The 17,329-nt window shown below is 53.0% G+C and overlaps 6 protein-coding genes across 6 annotated transcripts; 3 read left to right on the forward strand and 3 right to left on the reverse strand.

Annotated features, from left to right (window-relative positions):
- Positions 1-33: 33 nt before the first annotated feature.
- BO97DRAFT_480999 (NAD(P)-binding protein) lies at positions 34-2,136 on the reverse strand (the record flags this gene model as incomplete). The annotated part of the gene is made up of 6 exons (XM_025700792.1): positions 34-458; positions 523-1,152; positions 1,211-1,449; positions 1,506-1,770; positions 1,846-1,950; positions 2,059-2,136. The coding sequence occupies 6 exons, from the start codon at positions 2,134-2,136 to the stop codon at positions 42-44; spliced, it is 1,734 nt and encodes a 577-aa protein (XP_025546940.1). The 3' UTR covers positions 34-41.
- Positions 2,137-4,826: 2,690 nt separating this feature from the next.
- On the forward strand, positions 4,827-6,271 carry BO97DRAFT_473384 (uncharacterized protein; the record flags this gene model as incomplete). Its single annotated transcript, XM_025700231.1, has 3 exons — positions 4,827-5,052; positions 5,109-5,543; positions 5,601-6,271. Exons 1-3 carry the CDS (start codon positions 4,941-4,943, stop codon positions 6,269-6,271), a joined length of 1,218 nt encoding a protein of 405 aa, XP_025546941.1. The 5' UTR covers positions 4,827-4,940.
- Positions 6,272-7,094: 823 nt separating this feature from the next.
- BO97DRAFT_462550 (copper acquisition factor BIM1-like domain-containing protein) lies at positions 7,095-8,036 on the reverse strand (the record flags this gene model as incomplete). The annotated part of the gene is made up of 3 exons (XM_025699423.1): positions 7,095-7,657; positions 7,711-7,782; positions 7,838-8,036. The coding sequence occupies 3 exons, from the start codon at positions 8,034-8,036 to the stop codon at positions 7,095-7,097; spliced, it is 834 nt and encodes a 277-aa protein (XP_025546942.1).
- Positions 8,037-9,554: 1,518 nt separating this feature from the next.
- BO97DRAFT_481001 (uncharacterized protein) lies at positions 9,555-10,268 on the forward strand (the record flags this gene model as incomplete). Its single annotated transcript, XM_025700793.1, has 3 exons — positions 9,555-9,743; positions 9,818-10,035; positions 10,092-10,268. The coding sequence occupies exons 1-3, from the start codon at positions 9,599-9,601 to the stop codon at positions 10,266-10,268; spliced, it is 540 nt and encodes a 179-aa protein (XP_025546943.1). The 5' UTR covers positions 9,555-9,598.
- A 3,694-nt stretch (positions 10,269-13,962) lies between these two features.
- On the reverse strand, positions 13,963-14,916 carry BO97DRAFT_473387 (uncharacterized protein; the record flags this gene model as incomplete). Its single annotated transcript, XM_025700232.1, has 3 exons — positions 14,509-14,916; positions 14,173-14,447; positions 13,963-14,014 (listed from the first exon to the last, which is right to left on the reverse strand). The coding sequence occupies exons 1-3, from the start codon at positions 14,662-14,664 to the stop codon at positions 13,963-13,965; spliced, it is 483 nt and encodes a 160-aa protein (XP_025546944.1). The 5' UTR covers positions 14,665-14,916.
- A 422-nt stretch (positions 14,917-15,338) lies between these two features.
- On the forward strand, positions 15,339-17,266 carry BO97DRAFT_408705 (uncharacterized protein). Its single transcript, XM_025695922.1, has 6 exons — positions 15,339-15,529; positions 15,605-16,010; positions 16,064-16,213; positions 16,275-16,445; positions 16,495-16,620; positions 16,731-17,266. The coding sequence occupies exons 1-6, from the start codon at positions 15,478-15,480 to the stop codon at positions 17,182-17,184; spliced, it is 1,359 nt and encodes a 452-aa protein (XP_025546945.1). The 5' UTR covers positions 15,339-15,477; the 3' UTR covers positions 17,185-17,266.
- The last annotated feature ends 63 nt before the right edge of the window (positions 17,267-17,329 follow it).

The following is a 17,329-nucleotide window of genomic DNA, read 5'->3' on the forward strand; positions in this document are numbered from 1 at the left end:
GAGGCTTTGTGCATGACCATATATCAAGCCAACCCTCAAACTCAGCAACATTTATCTTCATAACCCCACCGATCCAACCAACAGCCCATCAAACCCGACGTGACCGCTTCCAAATCACGGAAAGATGCACTCTGCTGCTCTCCAGCCTCAGTCACAAACGGTCGAGCAGGACGGCTACACTCAACAGAATCTGATCTCGATAAACCCTGATAGAACTCCAAGATCTTCAACGCAGGCAATTTCTCCAGATCTTCTTCTGCAGTCCCTTTGATACCTTGCAGCCGTGCGATCCAGTCTTCAAACGTAACCTTCTCCAGCCCGTACCGACTCTGAATCGGAGCGATCACATCCTCCCACTCACTAACCCGAGGATTAACCAGATTAAAGACAGCCAGGGCGCTTTCCCCGGTCTTAGATCGAGAGTCAATGAGCTCCGTGATAATCCGCGCTGCAGTGTCCTGTCCAACCATTAGCATCCCACACCTTCGTGCCAGAAAAATATTCCCACAGGATGTAACATACCACCGGAATCCAATCAACAGCCGCGCTCCCAAGCGAGTCAGAAATACACCCCAACGCAATCGACGTCTCAATCAACGAGGGCACCCACTCCTTCTTATTCCACACCCCCGTTCCTGCGGTCGGCCCGCATATCTGCCCCACACGGTAGACAGTTACAGGCAGACCAGACGATAGAGCGACCTGCGCGCAAATATGCTCCGCCACGAACTTCGATTGTCCGTATCCCTGAATCAGGGGAACTTCAGGGTCATGGATGATTTCCTCGGGGATAGGGCTGTCGTGTTTTGCACTCCACGATCCGGCGGACGAGATGGAAGATATGAAGTGTAGTTGCGCGTGGCTCCTGCTCGCTAGGCAGAAGTCGACCAAGTGTCTGGTGCCCTGGATGTGCGGGTGTTCGAACGCTTCGAGGCGCTGGATGAAGTTCACTTCCCAGGCATTGTGAATAACGAGATTCACGCTCTCGAGGAGGTTTCGATAGATGTCCGCTGATAGTCCAAGGTCTGGGAGGTCTAGATTTGCTTGGAGGTAGTCGACTGGGATGTTGGATGGAAACGGGAGACTCTTTTGTTCGAGTCCGTGGCGAATGCGCTGTGCGGCTGCGCTTCCATCCCGCGTGAGACAGCTCCTCTAGCACCGAGGGCGGCAGCATCGCGCCCGCTGGCCGGGATGTGGCCATCGTCGCTACCATGCGTTCCACGGACATCGGCTGGTCTTGACATAGAATGAATGGATTGGCGTGGAAGATCGACTGCAGGATTGGCATGACTCCGGCCACGTGGAAGAATGGGAACATGGCGAGATATGGTCGTCCCTGTAGGAGCTGGGATGGGTACCTGATACGTCGACCTGGCAGAGTGGGATAGCCCGGGGTCCGATCGATAGCGTCCAAGTAGCCGTAGGTGATGGGGACCAGCTTGGGAAGGCCTTCGGAGTTGTGAGTTAGTATACATCGGTAGTATTGGATTAATACAAATGACTACCAGTTGTCCCAGAAGTATGCACGAAGAAACAGCAGTCCGCCAATGTGTAAATGTGAGGCGAGACGCCCACCCACTTCTTGACGGGTTGCTCCGAAAGCATCTCATCGAAGGCCGGGATCGGCCAGAAGCTCCAGCCATCGCTAGCCTGGGCAGCCGTGGCGCGAGCAGCTTCTCTTTCCTTACTATAGATGAACTTGTCACATCCAGCCAAGTTCATAAGATGCTGCAGTTCCACCTTGGACGTTCTTGGCGAGAGGAGCAAGGCCTAGAGCAGTATGAATCCGATGTATAGACAGAGATAGCAGGCCATCGAGCAGAAACATCAGCAGTAAAGGCATACCCTGTGATTTGTTTTGGCGCAGGCTAAGACAAACGTCGTATAACGAAGGTCGTTCGCCCCGACATACGCCAGGTTTTCTCTTCCGTCCGGCACACCAACGTGATCCTGGAGTCAGTGGCAGAGATACTCGACGGAACGAGCAAGGTCATGGAACGTGACGGCTCTCCATGTTGTGGGTATCTCACTACTGTGCATAGCTATGTAGGCATATACGCGGTTTGGGTCTTGCTCAGCGATCTCATCAACGAGGGCGGGCAGCGGCCGGAATGAGATATCGACACTCATCGTCATTCTGAGTTCCTAGAGGAGTTGCCTTGAACAATTCTCGATGGGTAAGTTCCAGAGCATCCATAATCGCGAGGCTACCCGTGATAAATACTAAACAGCCAACAAGAGTATTCGTCTAGGTCAAACCAGGCGACAAAGACGATCGTTATGTCATTCAGCTGAGATCTTTTTCAGCTGAGATGCTTGGCGAAATCAGCCATCACGGGCTCCGACCTATGGGACACTGAGCACGAATCGTCATGATCAGATGAACTGCGGGCAAGAGATCATCTGCAAGCAGAAACTTGTATCTCAGATGATCACTGGGCACTGGGCAGATGTTCAGGCAAGCCGCCAAGCCACACGCACAGGCCGATTGGTCGACACCATTGTTGAGGTTGCATGTTGGCGAATGTCGGCCCGGATTCGCCGACTTGCCCTATTCTGACTCGTCTACGGGCTGCACATTTCAGCGTAGCCCTGTTCTTATTGCTCGAACCAATCCTTATTATTTTTTTCTTCGACGATGCTGGATTTGCACAAGGCTGCAGAAACATGCATCTCAGGTTTCTGGTAAAATCTGATCACGAGTTCTTCCATCTCTTCCTTGACAGGCGTGTGAGGGGATGGTTCATGGCTTGCTTTCAGTCTTCCTCCACTTCAAACCTCTCTCGTACAATAGCCATTCCATATCTCTGGAGAATACAATTCAAGCAATCGGAAACCTTGGACAGTTCGCAGATGATCAAGCCCCTGCCCCCTTAAAAAGTGCAGGCGATCTCGGGTAATCCGGAGATTAGTCATGGCTTACAACCCAGGTGGAGTCAACCCCAAGGGGTAAAAAAACCCGATCTAATTTCCGATTCATTGGAAGGTCTTACAATTCAGTTCTCACAGTATATAATTAGTCCAGCAAGCCTCTTCCTGATGTCAATAGTGAGCTTAGTTTGCGGGCTTAGCCAACTGCATCGGTGCAAATCAATAGTCGGAAAGGCTCTCGGGTAGGTAAAATTAGCTCTCTTCCTCCTTGGGAATAGCGCCCTGATGGACTCAGATTTGGAGCCTGTGGGATGCGCAGGGCATACCCACGAGCAATCCAGTCTTTGCAAAGCGGAAGACAAGCACAAAAGCGATAGTCCGACCGTGCAAACAGGACTTTCTGTCGGGTGGCAGTGCTCGTCAAGCGGTTTTCCGATTATCACCCGGCACATCGATCGGACTCGCAGGATTATCAGACGACGACAAGATGACCCTGACAAACGGTGGGCGAGTGAGACAACTTCTTGATAGTCTACATTTATACCATCGCGGTGTTGACTAGCGAGTTCCACCTGTCAGCAACAGATTGTGTTGGATACACCTGCTCCTTATCTTTAACAGATACCGACCGAAGGAGGAACTCGGTGCGAATCCACTCATCTCGGATTTAAGACTATTTTTAAATGCTCAGGTGCCTAAGCAGCCGAACGAGCTGTGATCTTGTTTGACAAGAGCCACATGACAGGGTATCTGGGGATGAGGAATCTCCTCGGAGATCTGTGGGCAAGCTTTGACTAAGCTTTGGGAATTATTGGTTCCAGACGAATAGAATGAAGGTAAGTCACTGTCGACAAGCCACCGGATAGGGGTTTCAGCGAATAATCATATCCCATAAACATATTCTGGAATTTGCAATGTGCATATACAGGGAAGAAATCGGATGCATAACACCGGACCCCGAACAGGTTGGGCAACCGAGGTTGGCGGATCCTTATCAGCACCGTTGGAGAAGTTGGAACGAGGTCGAGGAAGCACGATGGTCTGAGCAGCAGTCAAACACACTGTTTCAGAGGCAAGTAAGACATGAAATGAAATATCTGGGAAGAATTCACCAAGAAAAGGGGCTACGTCATTGACCCACTTGAGAAAATTCTGTGTTTTTGATAGATTGCTTGGCACAACCGCATTTCTTTACATTTCTCTGCATAAGCAGAGAAGCACTGCATGTGGCGCTGGCTTTCATAGTGCTTCACTGTTGCTTGAGCTACTTTCTGGAACTCCCACACATCTCAAAAACCTGACTGCTGATTTGCATTGCTGGGGTGGTGTCGATCCGTATGATTTGTGTGGTGTGCCCGGTTAGCCCTGGCAGGACACGCAATACCCCTGAGATAGTCAGAACGCTAGCAAAGCTTGGTTGGGTTTGCTCCGAACGCACCTCCAATTGTGAATTTTGCTGCCTGCCTGCTTGGAGTGGTGATTTTCCACTCTTCTGGAGCCCTGGTTGACCACAGGAACACCCTCGTAGCCAATGAAGCACCAACTGTAGAAATTTCTTCCCTTTTCGGTGGAGATGTTTCTCAATCTCCGCTATCTTGAGCATGCAGTTGGCCAATGGCGATAGGGGATCACCTCCCCTCCGCTAGCCCTATCCCACGCTTGCTCGCCCGCTGTCACGATTCCGGCGTGCCTGTCCTTGGATCAGCTATCTATCGGACCACATGGTTTCCACTTCGCACTGCACTGCCAACTCCGACGACCGTCCGACTGCCGACCCCCCCAATAGAGGATTTCCGTTTGCTCGGCCCAAGGTCCCCGAGAAAGATTCTGATTGACGCCTCCACCCCAGTGTCCCACTCGTTCCCCTATTCTGCTTCCTCCTTGGTTCACTGCCCCGTGGATTTTTGATGTCATGTGGACTCGCTCCCCCAATGCGTATAATTATAATAGATTTCCCCGCCTCCAGGCACCGTTGTCCGAACTGAAACGTTGCCGCTGTTTCACAACTCCTCCCCTCACCACTCTTCCCTCCCATCGACAGTCAGTTGCACGCAGTGTGCTTCGGAACGATGCGCCACGTCTCCTCCGCCTTCCTCGTGGCCAGTCTGGCTGCGATCGCCACGGCCTCTACTACCTGCAGTGTCGACAACAAGTGCCCGGAGAGCGCACCCTGCTGCTACAGTGAGTCGATCCGAGCTTCACATCTGTCCCAAATTCCAAGCTAACGGCCACATTAGATGGAGTATGTGGTGTAGGAAGTTCATGCCTGGGAAGCTGCGACCCCCTGATGTCGTACTCGCTTGACTCCTGCACACCCGAGCCGATCTGCAAGAACCAGACCTACAGCTTCAGCAACCTGGACGACTCCATCCTCTGGGATCAGTACCTAGGAAATTCCTCGCAATACGAGTGGACGACGAGCGGATTCCCCAAGGTTGAGAACGGCAGTCTGATGCTCACGATGCCGAACCAGACGACCGGTAGTCTGGTGACGCTGAACAACTACATCTGGTACGGCAAGGTCTCGGCCAAGATCAAGAGCAGTCGCGGCGGAGGTGTCGTTACGGGGTTCATCTTGATGTCGGATGTGAAGGACGAGATTGACTTCGAGTTTGTGGGGTACAACCTGTCGAGTGTGCAGACCGACTTTTACTTCCAGGGCGTTGAGAACTGTATGTCCCTGTTGCTTTGCTTCCCTGCGCATACGCTAACATGATTCTGCTGCCCAGGGACCAACGAGGTCAACGCCGCCGTTTCCCCTGGCGACACGTTCAGCGAATGGCACACCTACACGATCGACTGGACGCCCGAGAAGCTGGAATGGCTCGTCGACGGCGTGGTGATGCGCACCCTGACCAAGAACTCGACGCTCAACGCGACCTCCGGAGTCTACATGTACCCGCAGACGCCGTCGCGGCTGCAGATGTCGCTGTGGCCGAGCGGGCTCACCACGGCGGGCCAGGGCACGATCGAATGGGGCGGGGGCCTGGTCGACTGGAATAGCGAGGACATCGTGAAGTACGGCTACTACTACGCGCTGTACAAGGAGATCACGGTAGAGTGCTACAACCCGCCCGAGGGCACGACCGTCAAGGGCGACAAGTCGTACATCTACACCAGCGACACGGGTCTGTCCGACCAGATCCTGGTGTCGGGCAACAGCACCGTGCTCTACAACCTCAAGGACACGGGCCTCAACATGACCGCCGGCAAGCAGACCACCGCCTCCAGCAGCAGCGGCACCAGCAACTACGAGTCGAGCTCGGGCGCCGATGCCACCAGCACCGGCTTCAGCGCCGGCTCCACCTCCAAGAACGCCGCTTCTTCTTCATTCAGTGATCGTGTCACGCAGGGATCATTCCTTGCTGCCTTGACCGCGGTCATTTTCAGCCTTCTCTAAGGGTGGGTGTGTCGATGGAGACATATACCCCACCCCCTTTCTTATTTGTGGGGCTTGATCAGCCCCAAAACTTCTTTTACGATCCTTATATATATTCATTCAATTCGGACATGGCGTGCACGGCAATCTAGACAAGCCAATAAATTTGTATTTACCTTCTGACAGACTAATGTTAATGTCATTAAATTTTGAAACAGAAACGAAAATCATCAAAATCGGTTATGATCGACGTTGACAGTTTGGGTCTATAATTCAAACACCGAAGAATTTAATCTCTACATCTTTCTCGTAATCCCATTCAGCTGAGTCCTATTCCACCGTGGGAGAACAACCTGCGCGAGAGTCATACCCTTTGTTTCCATCTGCGTGAATTGCCACTTCCATCCCTATAACTGCCGAGGATACAACAAGGTCAGTCATTACGTATCTTAGACGAGTTACATAAATATATCCTAAGTATGTGACTATAGATGGCTTACCACAATCCAGAACACAAATTCTACCACTCATCTGCCTCGTTACAATATTCGCCGAAAGCAGATACTAGTCATGTCTGTCTAAGCAAAACCATGCAATTACAGCCAGATCTCGTTCAGAATATGAATCAGTAGTAATTGACTAATTCCTTTTCATAAACACTATTCACTTGTCCATCAAAGCCAACGAATCTCCGCAACATCAACATCAATCATCAACTGCATCGAGCATAACATATCGTCATCACCAGCCCATACCTCCAGATCACATGTCTTTACTAGCACTAGCATCATCATATCACACGGCAGCATACACCCGCATCACCTTGAACCAGCTTAGAATCACATCAAGCAGTCTGCCCCTGACCCTGCCGTCCAGCCGTAGAAGCCGACCACGTCTTCTGCACCGGATTCATCATATTCATCGCGACGGCGTGCTCCCGCTGCGCCTTCTTCTGCCAGTACCGTCCCGCGATGAAAGCCGCGACGCCCACCAGCGCTGCACCGACGACGGTCCCGACTACGACGCCTGCGATGGCGCCCTTTGAGAGGCCTCCGCTTGAGGATGTATTTGTATTTGTTGATGCGGTCGAAGTCGAAGACGAGGACGAGGACGACGTCGACGACGAGGACGACGAAGAATCACTGGACGTAGCCTCCGAGACATTGAAGCAGGGAATGGAGGTATCGAAGGAGGAGAGCGGGACGTAGGTGATATCCGCGCAGGCGTAGTAGGTCTCGTTGCCGTCGTTGTCGAAGTCAGAGACGTATTTCAGCTGCAGGGTGGCGTTGGAGCCTGAGGTCACGGTCGAGGGCGGGTTGGGCACCGAGTAGCATTCGTGGCCTGGTTCGACGTCCGGGAAGTTGCTGCTTGAGACGATGGTCGTGAAGTCTGAGTTGCTTGTGGGGTCTAGGAGGGATATATTAGATTTGGATGATTTTCAGACAGAGTGGGAGACGTACCGTTGTCGTAGGAGATCGCGAGGTTGACTGAGTAGGATTCTGTCTGGATTACTAGCGCGACGGCGCCGTTGGCTGGGATTAAGTTTGTTAGTTGAAGGCTCGGAGTGTACGAAAGGGGATCGCGTACTGAGGGGGAACTCGGTGCGGTTGGTGACTCCCGCTGACGAGCCACAGGGCGCTGTTCGGTCCTGCGCCGCGCCCCAGGCACGGTCTGGCGGCCACATGAACGCAGCTGCTCCCATGTCGCTAGCTTCTGCGGCAAGGGTGCCAGGGATTAAGAGGCTGGCTGTAGCCAGCAGCCCGGTGAACAATGTGACGGGAGACATCATGGAAGGGAATTTTGAGGTAATGCGGAGGAATAAGAGGGTTGCTCGGAGCCCTCGTCTCTGGGGCAGAAGGGAAGATTTCTGGAATACAGAAGGAATAATGTGCTGGCGATAAGACCATCCAGGTCGAGAAGGCCGTCTTTATAGAAACAGCACCCATGGTACTAGTCTCGGAGATGTTACACCCACTAACGGCGTTGGATGGAAGGACTACAGTCTGCGATTCGAGAGGTTATGGTAAAACCCATGTGATAGGGTCCGCAGTGGATAACAAGTGCCTCAAGGCATGTGCAACTGGGAAGAGTCAAAGTGTGTCACTGACCACAGACCTAGCTTGACCAATCTACACAAGTGGAGCTGGCACCAGCGAACTCCTCCTGCAGTGCTACCTCGCAGGGAGCTACTTTCGCGACTACTAACCAGAGCACACCAACCGGAAGAGGAAAGTCCGACATCAGATCATATGCGATTGATAAGATCCTGGCCCTTCCGTCTCCTCCTGACCGGCACCATTCTTGTCCCAATCGAAGCATTATGTCCGAGAACAAATTAAGCGATGGGTCAAATGGAAGTCTGCACCAATGGAGGGATCGTACGAGGGCGCCGAAGTGGCTAGCGTGCCCTGATTTTCAATCTGATAAGATAATAGTGGACCCGTCAGCAGCCACCGACCCATCCTTCCATCCAGCCCAACTCCCAACCACGGCACTTTGACTTCTGGTGAGATTTTGCCTGGCCAAGTTGCCGCCTTGGGATTCGAGCAAGGCAGGCACTAGATCAGCTAGTCATGTTTGTCTAACCACAGCAGAAGCCTTGACCAATTGCTCTTGCCGCTCCATGCGAGCCTGTCGGCTAGATCACTACACCGGAGCTGGCCTCTGCGACCGCAAGCTTTGCCCCGACCTTACCACTTCGGTATACACTAGCAAACTCTTTCCACAGACCCTCGCTCGTCTACACGAGGATTTGTCTTAGAGTATGGGAACCGGGTAAATTCTTTGAGTCAAGCACCTGTTCTGGCTCAGAAAGCCGAGATAACCTCCGACCGCCGACATTCTCCTACGCTCGATACAGAGTATGATGTAATACACGCACCTGGTAGTGCAATTCCAACAAACCCTGCCAGAGATGGAAGATACCATACGATTCCACTATCACCGCATTGAGCATTCAGTCCTTGCTGCGCGATCATGATATTCCTCTGGGAAAAAACCATTCCATCGGTGTAGTATCGAACCTACTGCGATCCACTTCCCATCACACATGGCGTTCAAGCTAGTCACCGCGCTAAGGCTATAATGGACGATACTTGCGAGGTTAATCTATCTCGCGGAGCGCCGAAAAGCGGACAGGGTGGGTTACTGGAAACGTCGGGATGCAGGTGGTCCGACCAGTCCCTTCCTTGGCTGTGTAGCGGAGATCGTGAGTTGAAGGCTAAGCTTGTTAATTATAAGGTGCCATCCTCAACCTTATAACCGTCCTCCTCGCAACCATTCCTTCCTTCCTCCTTGGACACATCAATCAACGGCTACTCCCTTCGGTTTAAAGACTATCGCACAATCATGCAGCGCGTCATCCTCATCCTAGCTGCAGTAGCAGCACTCTTCACCTCCAGCTTCGCATGGAGCTTCCCATCCAGCTTTCCCATGTACAGACGGGAGTCCATCGAACCAGGCAGCCCTCTGTACGAATGCCATGCCGATTGCGGTACGTCTCCTACTCCAACACCCAACAACCACCACCACAACCACACTACATCATCAAACTAACAGAATCACCAGGCGGCGTAATCCTCATATCCCAAGACAGCAGCAACGCAACCTACTGCAGCAACTCGACCTACAAATCCGAGCTCAGCGACTGCCTGAAATGCGCCCTAACCTACAACATCTGGCAGTACTACGGCAGCGACGTCAAGTCCGCCGCCGAAGCGTGCGGCGATAGCGCCACGCCCAGCGCCTCGTCTGCGACTGCTAGTGCTACTGCTGTGGCGAATTCAGTAGGTTATTGGTTATCTGGATTATCTGAGTGAGCTAACATGTCGTGTTACTGTAGTCTGCAACTAGTGCCGGGGCGAGAGTTACTGGTGTCTCGTCTGCTGGCGCGGGTGCTTCTGCTTCTGCGTCTCCGACCTCGTCGTCGGTGTCTGGTGGTGCCGCCGTCTCGTCGGGGAGTGTGGGCGGTGTGATGCTTGCTGCTGTTGTTATTGTTGGGGGGGTTGTTATGGTTTGATTTATTGTCCCCTTTCGCGGAAGATGTAGGTATTGGTGGAGTTGTTGTGGGGGGAGCATTGCTGGTGGTAGCGCTGAGTCACGCTGGGTCTCACACTGAAAGCGTTCCATCGGGTTTTGCTCGGGTAGAATTGTACCCCAGTGAGTGTATCATAGTGCGTATAATAATCAAGAGTTGTCTAGTTGAACGAGTTTTGAGATGCCAGTTTCCTTGTCTATGAACGACATTATACAGGTAAAAGCATTACATTCAGAAGCAGAGATGTACAACGGCGTGTGTTAGATGCCGTATATGAGCACCATTTTCAGATGGGTTGGTGTCTGATCTGACTAGATGATTTGAGTAGATGATTTGAGTAGATGATTTGAGTCGATGAACTGAGTAGATGAACTGGGAGGTAACAGTACCTGAGAGTGTGGGATACGGACTCCGGGGATGATCAGTCTTCATGCAAGTTGGGTTTAATGCTCAGTGCGTGTGTGCATGTGTAGTATTCTCGTGTTGAGGTGAATTTCATTGCAAGTAGAGCTGGCCTGATCGTCAACTACCTTATACACTGGTTGGTCTATAATTAATAAGGATAAGATACTGTCTTCGCAGGGAATCTTACGAGTGGCTTGTGCTGGGTAAAATGGTACACTCTGTAGAAACTGGGGTAGTTGCTAATAGCAGCGATGCTGCAAATGAAATTCAATATATTGTTTAGTATGATTTTGATAGATGGTCGGGAAAGTATAGAAGACAAGCGCAGCACGCTGCATGGATTGTATTAAAGTAAGCAGGGCAGCGAGGACGGTCCGATGAACGAGAGCCAAGACACGTCAAGCCCAATTGTCTTAATGTACAAATGCACCCACAGCTTCTGTCAAGATGACAGAAGCATGAAAGAAGATGAAGTCCCTAGTAAAGAGGAAATCTGTAGGCGTCGAAGGTGTAGTTCCAAGTGTCGAGCGAGGCCTGGTCATGCACACCGTGGAACTTGATGCCATTCCCGGTCCAGAAGGGGCGGAGAGGCCAGGCGCACAGCTCGGCACTCTGGCCCTTTTAATCACCGGCCAAGTGAATCGCGTTGAGCGTGACCGGCTTAAGACCCTTCTCAACCCAGTTGACTATCACGGCCAGGTTGGTCTGAGGGAAGGGGCCGTTAGCTTGCACGTCGTTGGTGGCGCAGTGGGCGGCACGCGGGACCAAGAACAGGAAACCGGAGGCATCGCCGGCCGGAGATCGGGGTGAGCCTCGGATTTTAACTCCATTTAGCATAGCCAGGGAAGTGTACGTTTGGTTGGAAGAGGTGCAGCTTATCTTGAGGACCTGTCCTGTCTATTGCCCTGCGCGGCGTCAGACAATCATTGTCCTTCTGGCCTTTAAAGAGTGACCGGCTTTGTGGGCACTTCACCAAAAAAGCAAGATTAGCGTCGAAAAACTCAAGTACAACCAAATGACCAAGTTTGCAGAAAAGCCTCAACAACATAGCAGACCGCGTCAGCAGGGTCGAGATCGATCACTAAGTCCCGATGTCCGGACTCAACCATGGTCAAGGGGCCAGGGGTTCTTTTGTAGTTTGAGCTGGGTGACAAGAAGTGAATTCCTCGCACAGTATGCTTCTGGAGTAGCCGTTGTAGCCTTTGAGAAGCGGTGGAGTAGCCGCGGAAGAGGCCGAAGTAGCCGTGTCGAGCTGCCTGTTCGCGCGAGCTCTCGGAACAACTTTTCGACTTTTGCTATTTGCATTTATTCTTCTACGAAATCTTACTCTGAGCTCTGATACATTTACTTAATGGTAGAGGTCTGATCTGATCTTATCAGAGATTGAAGCCCATTTGCAAGGACTTGGCTATTGAAGTCCTGGTACTACTTGGAGATATCTTATTCTTGGCCTATCACAAATCAACCGTGCAGTACTCTCTAATAAAAGATAGTAGCTTACACCGATAATCGATGGTGAAACTGACACAAGGGGTTGTTTGTTCATACTGGTTTGTTTCAGCAGCGTGCTGAGTAATAACGAACACCTAATATAATTTGTTGTGTTGGTAAGTGCTCAGGCACAAGTCAATTTATATGCTTGGGGAGGCCATAGATGTATATCGTCCCGTAAGAGCACTGCCGAGAGAAAATCCGGCTGCACCGCAACATACCTGCTCTATTCTTCCACTGGGATAGTACATGATGCAAATAACACAGTATAATTGTTCTATAGAAATGAGGGTTAGCATAAAAGACAAAAAGGTCAACTTTTCAAGAGCAGATCTTGCATATAGAGGGAAGCGAGACGGGTACATAGTAGTATCTGAGATGCATGTCCTATTGTTTACTGTGTTCTCGATTCCTGCCGAGGACTCGGGCCCCTAGTGTACCCCCCAATTCGGAGAGCAGGGTATAGCGGGCACTGCAGGGCGCGGTGAAGTGTGGCTTTTAAGGCTGCTTCGTGGCTGATGTGCTAAGGATTGTGTGCATAACATTGTGCAACACTATGAATCACGCCAGTAAGTTATGGCACCAAGGCCACGATGAAATGCCGGGCGGTAAAGCGGCGAAATGTCGGCGCCAAGCCCGCCGCATACGGGGCCACCTAGTTGGGAGTATTTCCCGAACGGGAATCGAGAGGCGCGATGCCCCTCTGCGGAGTTGGTACCCCGCGATGAATCCATCATCCCAATGATAAATAGGAGTCCTGCCACAATATAACACGCCATGTTGCTCTCTTGTTTCCAGATTATCTCAATCACCGTCTAAACCGTCACCATGTCTGTCGCTGCGTCCGCCAAACGACCCGAGATCATTGAGATCGCCCGGGGTTTGAACCATGTGCCTATGTGCGAGGAGTACGAGCGCATGATCTCCGGCATGCTGTACGTCTACGACACTTCCTAAGACTGTCTCGCGCCTTGGATATAGAGCGCAGATTGATGGTCCAAAATTGACACATCCAGATACAACCCGAACGTCCCGAAGCTCCTCGAAGGCCGCCACCGCGCCCGCGGCGTCGCACAAGACTACAACAACCTGGACGCCAAATCTGTACCCTACGAAAAGATCGCCGAGACGCGATTCGAGCTCCTGAAGAAGATCGTCGGCCGGGTCGGCGACGGCACCTTCATCGAGCCGCCCTTCATGCCGGACTACGGCTGCAACATCAGCATCGGCCGCGACTGCTTCTTCAACTTCAAGTACGGCCTCCCCTTCTTTCACTTGTCTAAATCTTCTGTACCTAAAAATCCCAGCTTCACTGCCCTCGACACCAGCCTGATCGTCATCGGCGACCGTGTGCAGTTCGGCCCAAACGTCAACATCTACACGGCCGGCCATGACGTCAGCGTGCTGTCGCGGCGCAAGTTCGTCGAGTTCGGCCACCCGGTCACGATCGGCGACGACTGCTGGATCGGCGGTAACGTCGTCATCCTGCCCGGCGTCACCATCGGCCAGGGCTCGACCATCGGCGCCGGCTCCATCGTCACGAAGGATATCCCGCCGTTCTCGGTCGCCGTGGGCAACCCCTGTCGCGTGCGCAAGACCATCCCGTCCGCTGAGGAGGAGGAGCAGGATCCTAGTAATCCGTACCGGACTATGGTGCGCGAGGATCGGCCTTAGGCTGTCAGTGCAGGGTGTGGTATTGTGGTGTGCTTTTGGTAGATTCTTAGAGCGATATCGTGGGCTGTTTATATACGCAATGGAAAGATCACGTTCATGAGGTCGTTTAGATCGAGCTTTCATCAGGACGCAAGATGCAATTACATGAGCGATAGTATCTGATTATTATTACACATTACACTCAAACACTCGGAAATCATTATAGCATAGACCCAATCGCAGACAACGCTCGACCAACGTTGCTCCAAAGATTAGTGACCCCCACTGACCAACCCACGCCCGCTCCCCAAGCCCCAAATTAACCCGACCTCGCAACCCCAACCACGCCTGATACCCATTCAACATGGGATTCGGCTTCTGACCCGCCAACAGCGCAGCAGGCTTACCAATCTGCGACTCCTGCGTCAGCACGCGGACAACACCCCTTCCCCACGGCACCTTCTCCACGATCCAAGCATGGTAGATCTTGGACGCGGAGTCATCATCGCCGTCCTGCCAGGCGCGCCACGCGAGCCGGCCGGGCACGGTATCCGTCGGCGGGACGGACTCGCACACCTCTGCCTGCAGCGGCGGGAACCCGAAGGTTGAGAACTGGAACCGGTCGCCTCCGCGCAGCGTAGGGCCCGAGGCCGGCGCCCGTGATCTGGCTCACATTGTCGTAGTAGGTTTCCCGTTTTGTGATGGTCGAGAGGTACACCCAGATGCGTGCGAGGGTCGTGTCGCGGATGTAGATCTCGTTCGAGACGAATTTGTCGGTTTTGCCTGGTTGGAAGTTGGGGGGCCAGGTGATTGCTGCTTGCATGTGCATGTTGAGTGGAGCTATGTAGTAGGGCGGAGATGGTTCGGAAGTGGAAGTGAGTGGAGGTGACTAGTGTTAGCTTGGATCAAGTAATTTTAAAGTCGCATGGTTCCGACCGAGCGAAGGAAGTGATTAGATATAGTATATTGAAGCCAGGGTAAATTGAATTGCTCGCAGTCGATGAGGAGGTCTCCCAATGATATCACCAGCACCTGCATCCGGTATTTAAGTCCGAAAATTCAGCCACATCCGCCATCCCAGATACCTCCCCGTTTCAACTGTCCAGATGTCACCGTTGTCAGACTCAGGAATCAAAAACATTGGACCCCTTCCCCTCGATAAGGTTTTATTTTGTTCAGCCCTGCGGGAAGCGCAAGGGGAACCACGAGGAGGGGGGGAAATACTGAAAAGGGATTAAGCACGGCGAGACTATTGGAATCACAAACTTGTAGCCGAGCGATAAGAGTCCACTCCCCACCAGACAAACCCTTCCCCTGACCAGTCAGATGCACTGCGCCACAGTGAATCTGCACCGACTAAACCTAAGAGAGGATGTTCTTGTCGCCTGCCGCCCCGCTTGGCAATCAAAGTGGCTCGAAAATTGAAACGCCTCCCTGAGTTCCTTCAAGCCTAGGCAGACATAAAGGGTCTGGCAAACCACTCTGCCTGCCCCCCCTTCGAGCCGCGCGTCAAAAAACCCGCGATCTCGAACTTTTTCTTAGTGAAACAAGTCACCACTGACATTCACTGCATCGATTGATTTACACAGCAGTGTGTTCATCCATTGTGGGTGAAACCAATTTCCACCGTGTTGTCCGAAGAATGAATCTGCTGCCCACCCTCGTGGTGGTGGTGGCCGTAGGTTTGGTGAACCGTATGGATGACCCACGTGTTTTTTTTTTCTTTCTGTCTGCCTGGTCAGAAGTCACATGATTGACGGTTGAATTAGTCATCTCCGCGCAAGACTGCAATGCCCAAGAGGACGAATACGGGCAGGGCATCGTGATCTACAGCCAGGACCAGCTGGATGCCTTGACGCGCAACTGCACCAGGTTGTACGGGGACTTGGTGGTGGGCTCCAATTACACGGGCTCGTTTATCATGCACAACCTGACCAATCTCACCTCGAGTATCTCCGTGCTCAACAGCACGACCGGTCTGACGTCGCTTGAAGCCCCGGACCTCGTGACCATCTATGGCGCGGAGTTCACCTACCCTTCGTCCCTCCAGTCAATCTCGCTGCCGCGGCTAGAGACGGCGGTTTTCATCACCATTGAGGGCCGCAGCCCGATCACCGTGTCGATCCCGAATCTGCGCAATGTGAGCTACCTGGACCTGTCCGGGAGCAGTATCAAGTGGGTCTCCCTGCCGGATGATGGCCATTGAACAGCTTGTAACCTGCGTGTAGTGCCAATCTCTCCAGCCTGGAGCAGATCACGACGGGCTCGTCGATCTGCGGCGAGGCCGGCTGCGACAAGCGGTCGAGTTCGCAGATGCACATCGACCTGCCCGCGCTGCGGGGGGCGGCCAGCCTCTCGGTGGGCGGGAATATCTCCAGGTGCGTTCCTTTCCATTTCCCTGCACTCATCCCATCAACTCCGCTCATCTGACACTCGCAGTCTGTCTTTACCCGTGCTCGCCTCCGCCGGCAACATCAGCCAAGCGCAAACCACCGGCTACGGCGACTACAGCGCCGGCCTGGCCGTGCACTCGTCGCAACTCCTCAACTTCTCCGTGCCCGCCCTGAACTTCCTCAACGGGACCCTCTCGCTGCGTGGCGCATTCGACAGGTATTGTGTGTTCTTTCCGACTCACTCTCTATCGATCTAACAGCCGCAGTATATCGGCCCCATCTCTGAAAAACGCAACCGGCGACATCGCACTCGAAGCCTGGTACCCGCTAGCAGTTAATCTGTCGTCGCTGCAGGTCGCTGACGACATCACTCTCATCGGCGCCATCAGCAGGTAGCTACCCTTTACCCCTTTTTTTTCTCTTCCCTTCTTCCCCTCTTCCCGGCGCCTCTTCTCCTCTTCGGCCCCTCTCCAGACAATGCACAGCATACTAACCAACACAGCACGGACTTCTCCTCCTTAAAACAAGTCAACAAGTTCTCCGTCGACAGCACGCGCCACCTGAACTGCGACAAAGTCCTCCCATCCAACGCAAGCTTCGTGCACGCGCACTGCAACTCAGCGCCGCAGAAGAAGTCCGCGCTGGCCCGGAACATTGGGATCGGCGTGGGCGTGGGCCTCGGCGCCTCGATGCTGCTGGCCGTGGCCGGGATCTGCATCTACCGTCGGCGACAGAAGCGGACGAAGAAGCGCAAGGACAAGCAGGCTGTCGGGGCCGGGGCGGGCGAGGAGAGCACGCATGAGCTGCAGCCGGTCGGTCGCGAGGGCGAGGAGGGCCAGGGCCAGAGCCGAGACGGCAGTGAGCGAGCGGGAGAGCAAGCCCCTACTACCGCTGCTACTCAACCGTCAGCCGCCGGGGTACCAGCCGAGCCTCCGCCGCCTTATTCGCGGTACTGACCGCCGTCTGCATCCATCCAGCATTCGATTCTGTTTATAGACTTCCTTTTAATCACTGTACATACTACCACTTACATACTACCTACATACATGCATACATATATACACAACAGTGTCTTTCCAAAAGACGTTCATTGGGGGGGGG

This window comes from Aspergillus homomorphus (genome assembly GCF_003184865.1).
Source record: "Aspergillus homomorphus CBS 101889 unplaced genomic scaffold BO97scaffold_58, whole genome shotgun sequence".
NCBI classification, from domain to species: domain Eukaryota; kingdom Fungi; phylum Ascomycota; class Eurotiomycetes; order Eurotiales; family Aspergillaceae; genus Aspergillus; species Aspergillus homomorphus.

Bases quoted from the DNA above. Each gene is read 5' to 3' on its own strand.
- BO97DRAFT_408705 (XM_025695922.1), top strand. From the start codon at position 15,478: ATGAATCTGCTGCCCACCCTCGTGGTGGTGGTGGCCGTAGGTTTGGTG. The intron at 16,446-16,494 runs GTATTGTGTGTT...TAACAGCCGCAG, and splicing joins CTGCGTGGCGCATTCGACAG to TATATCGGCCCCATCTCTGA. The intron at 16,621-16,730 runs GTAGCTACCCTT...TAACCAACACAG, and splicing joins CTCATCGGCGCCATCAGCAG to CACGGACTTCTCCTCCTTAA.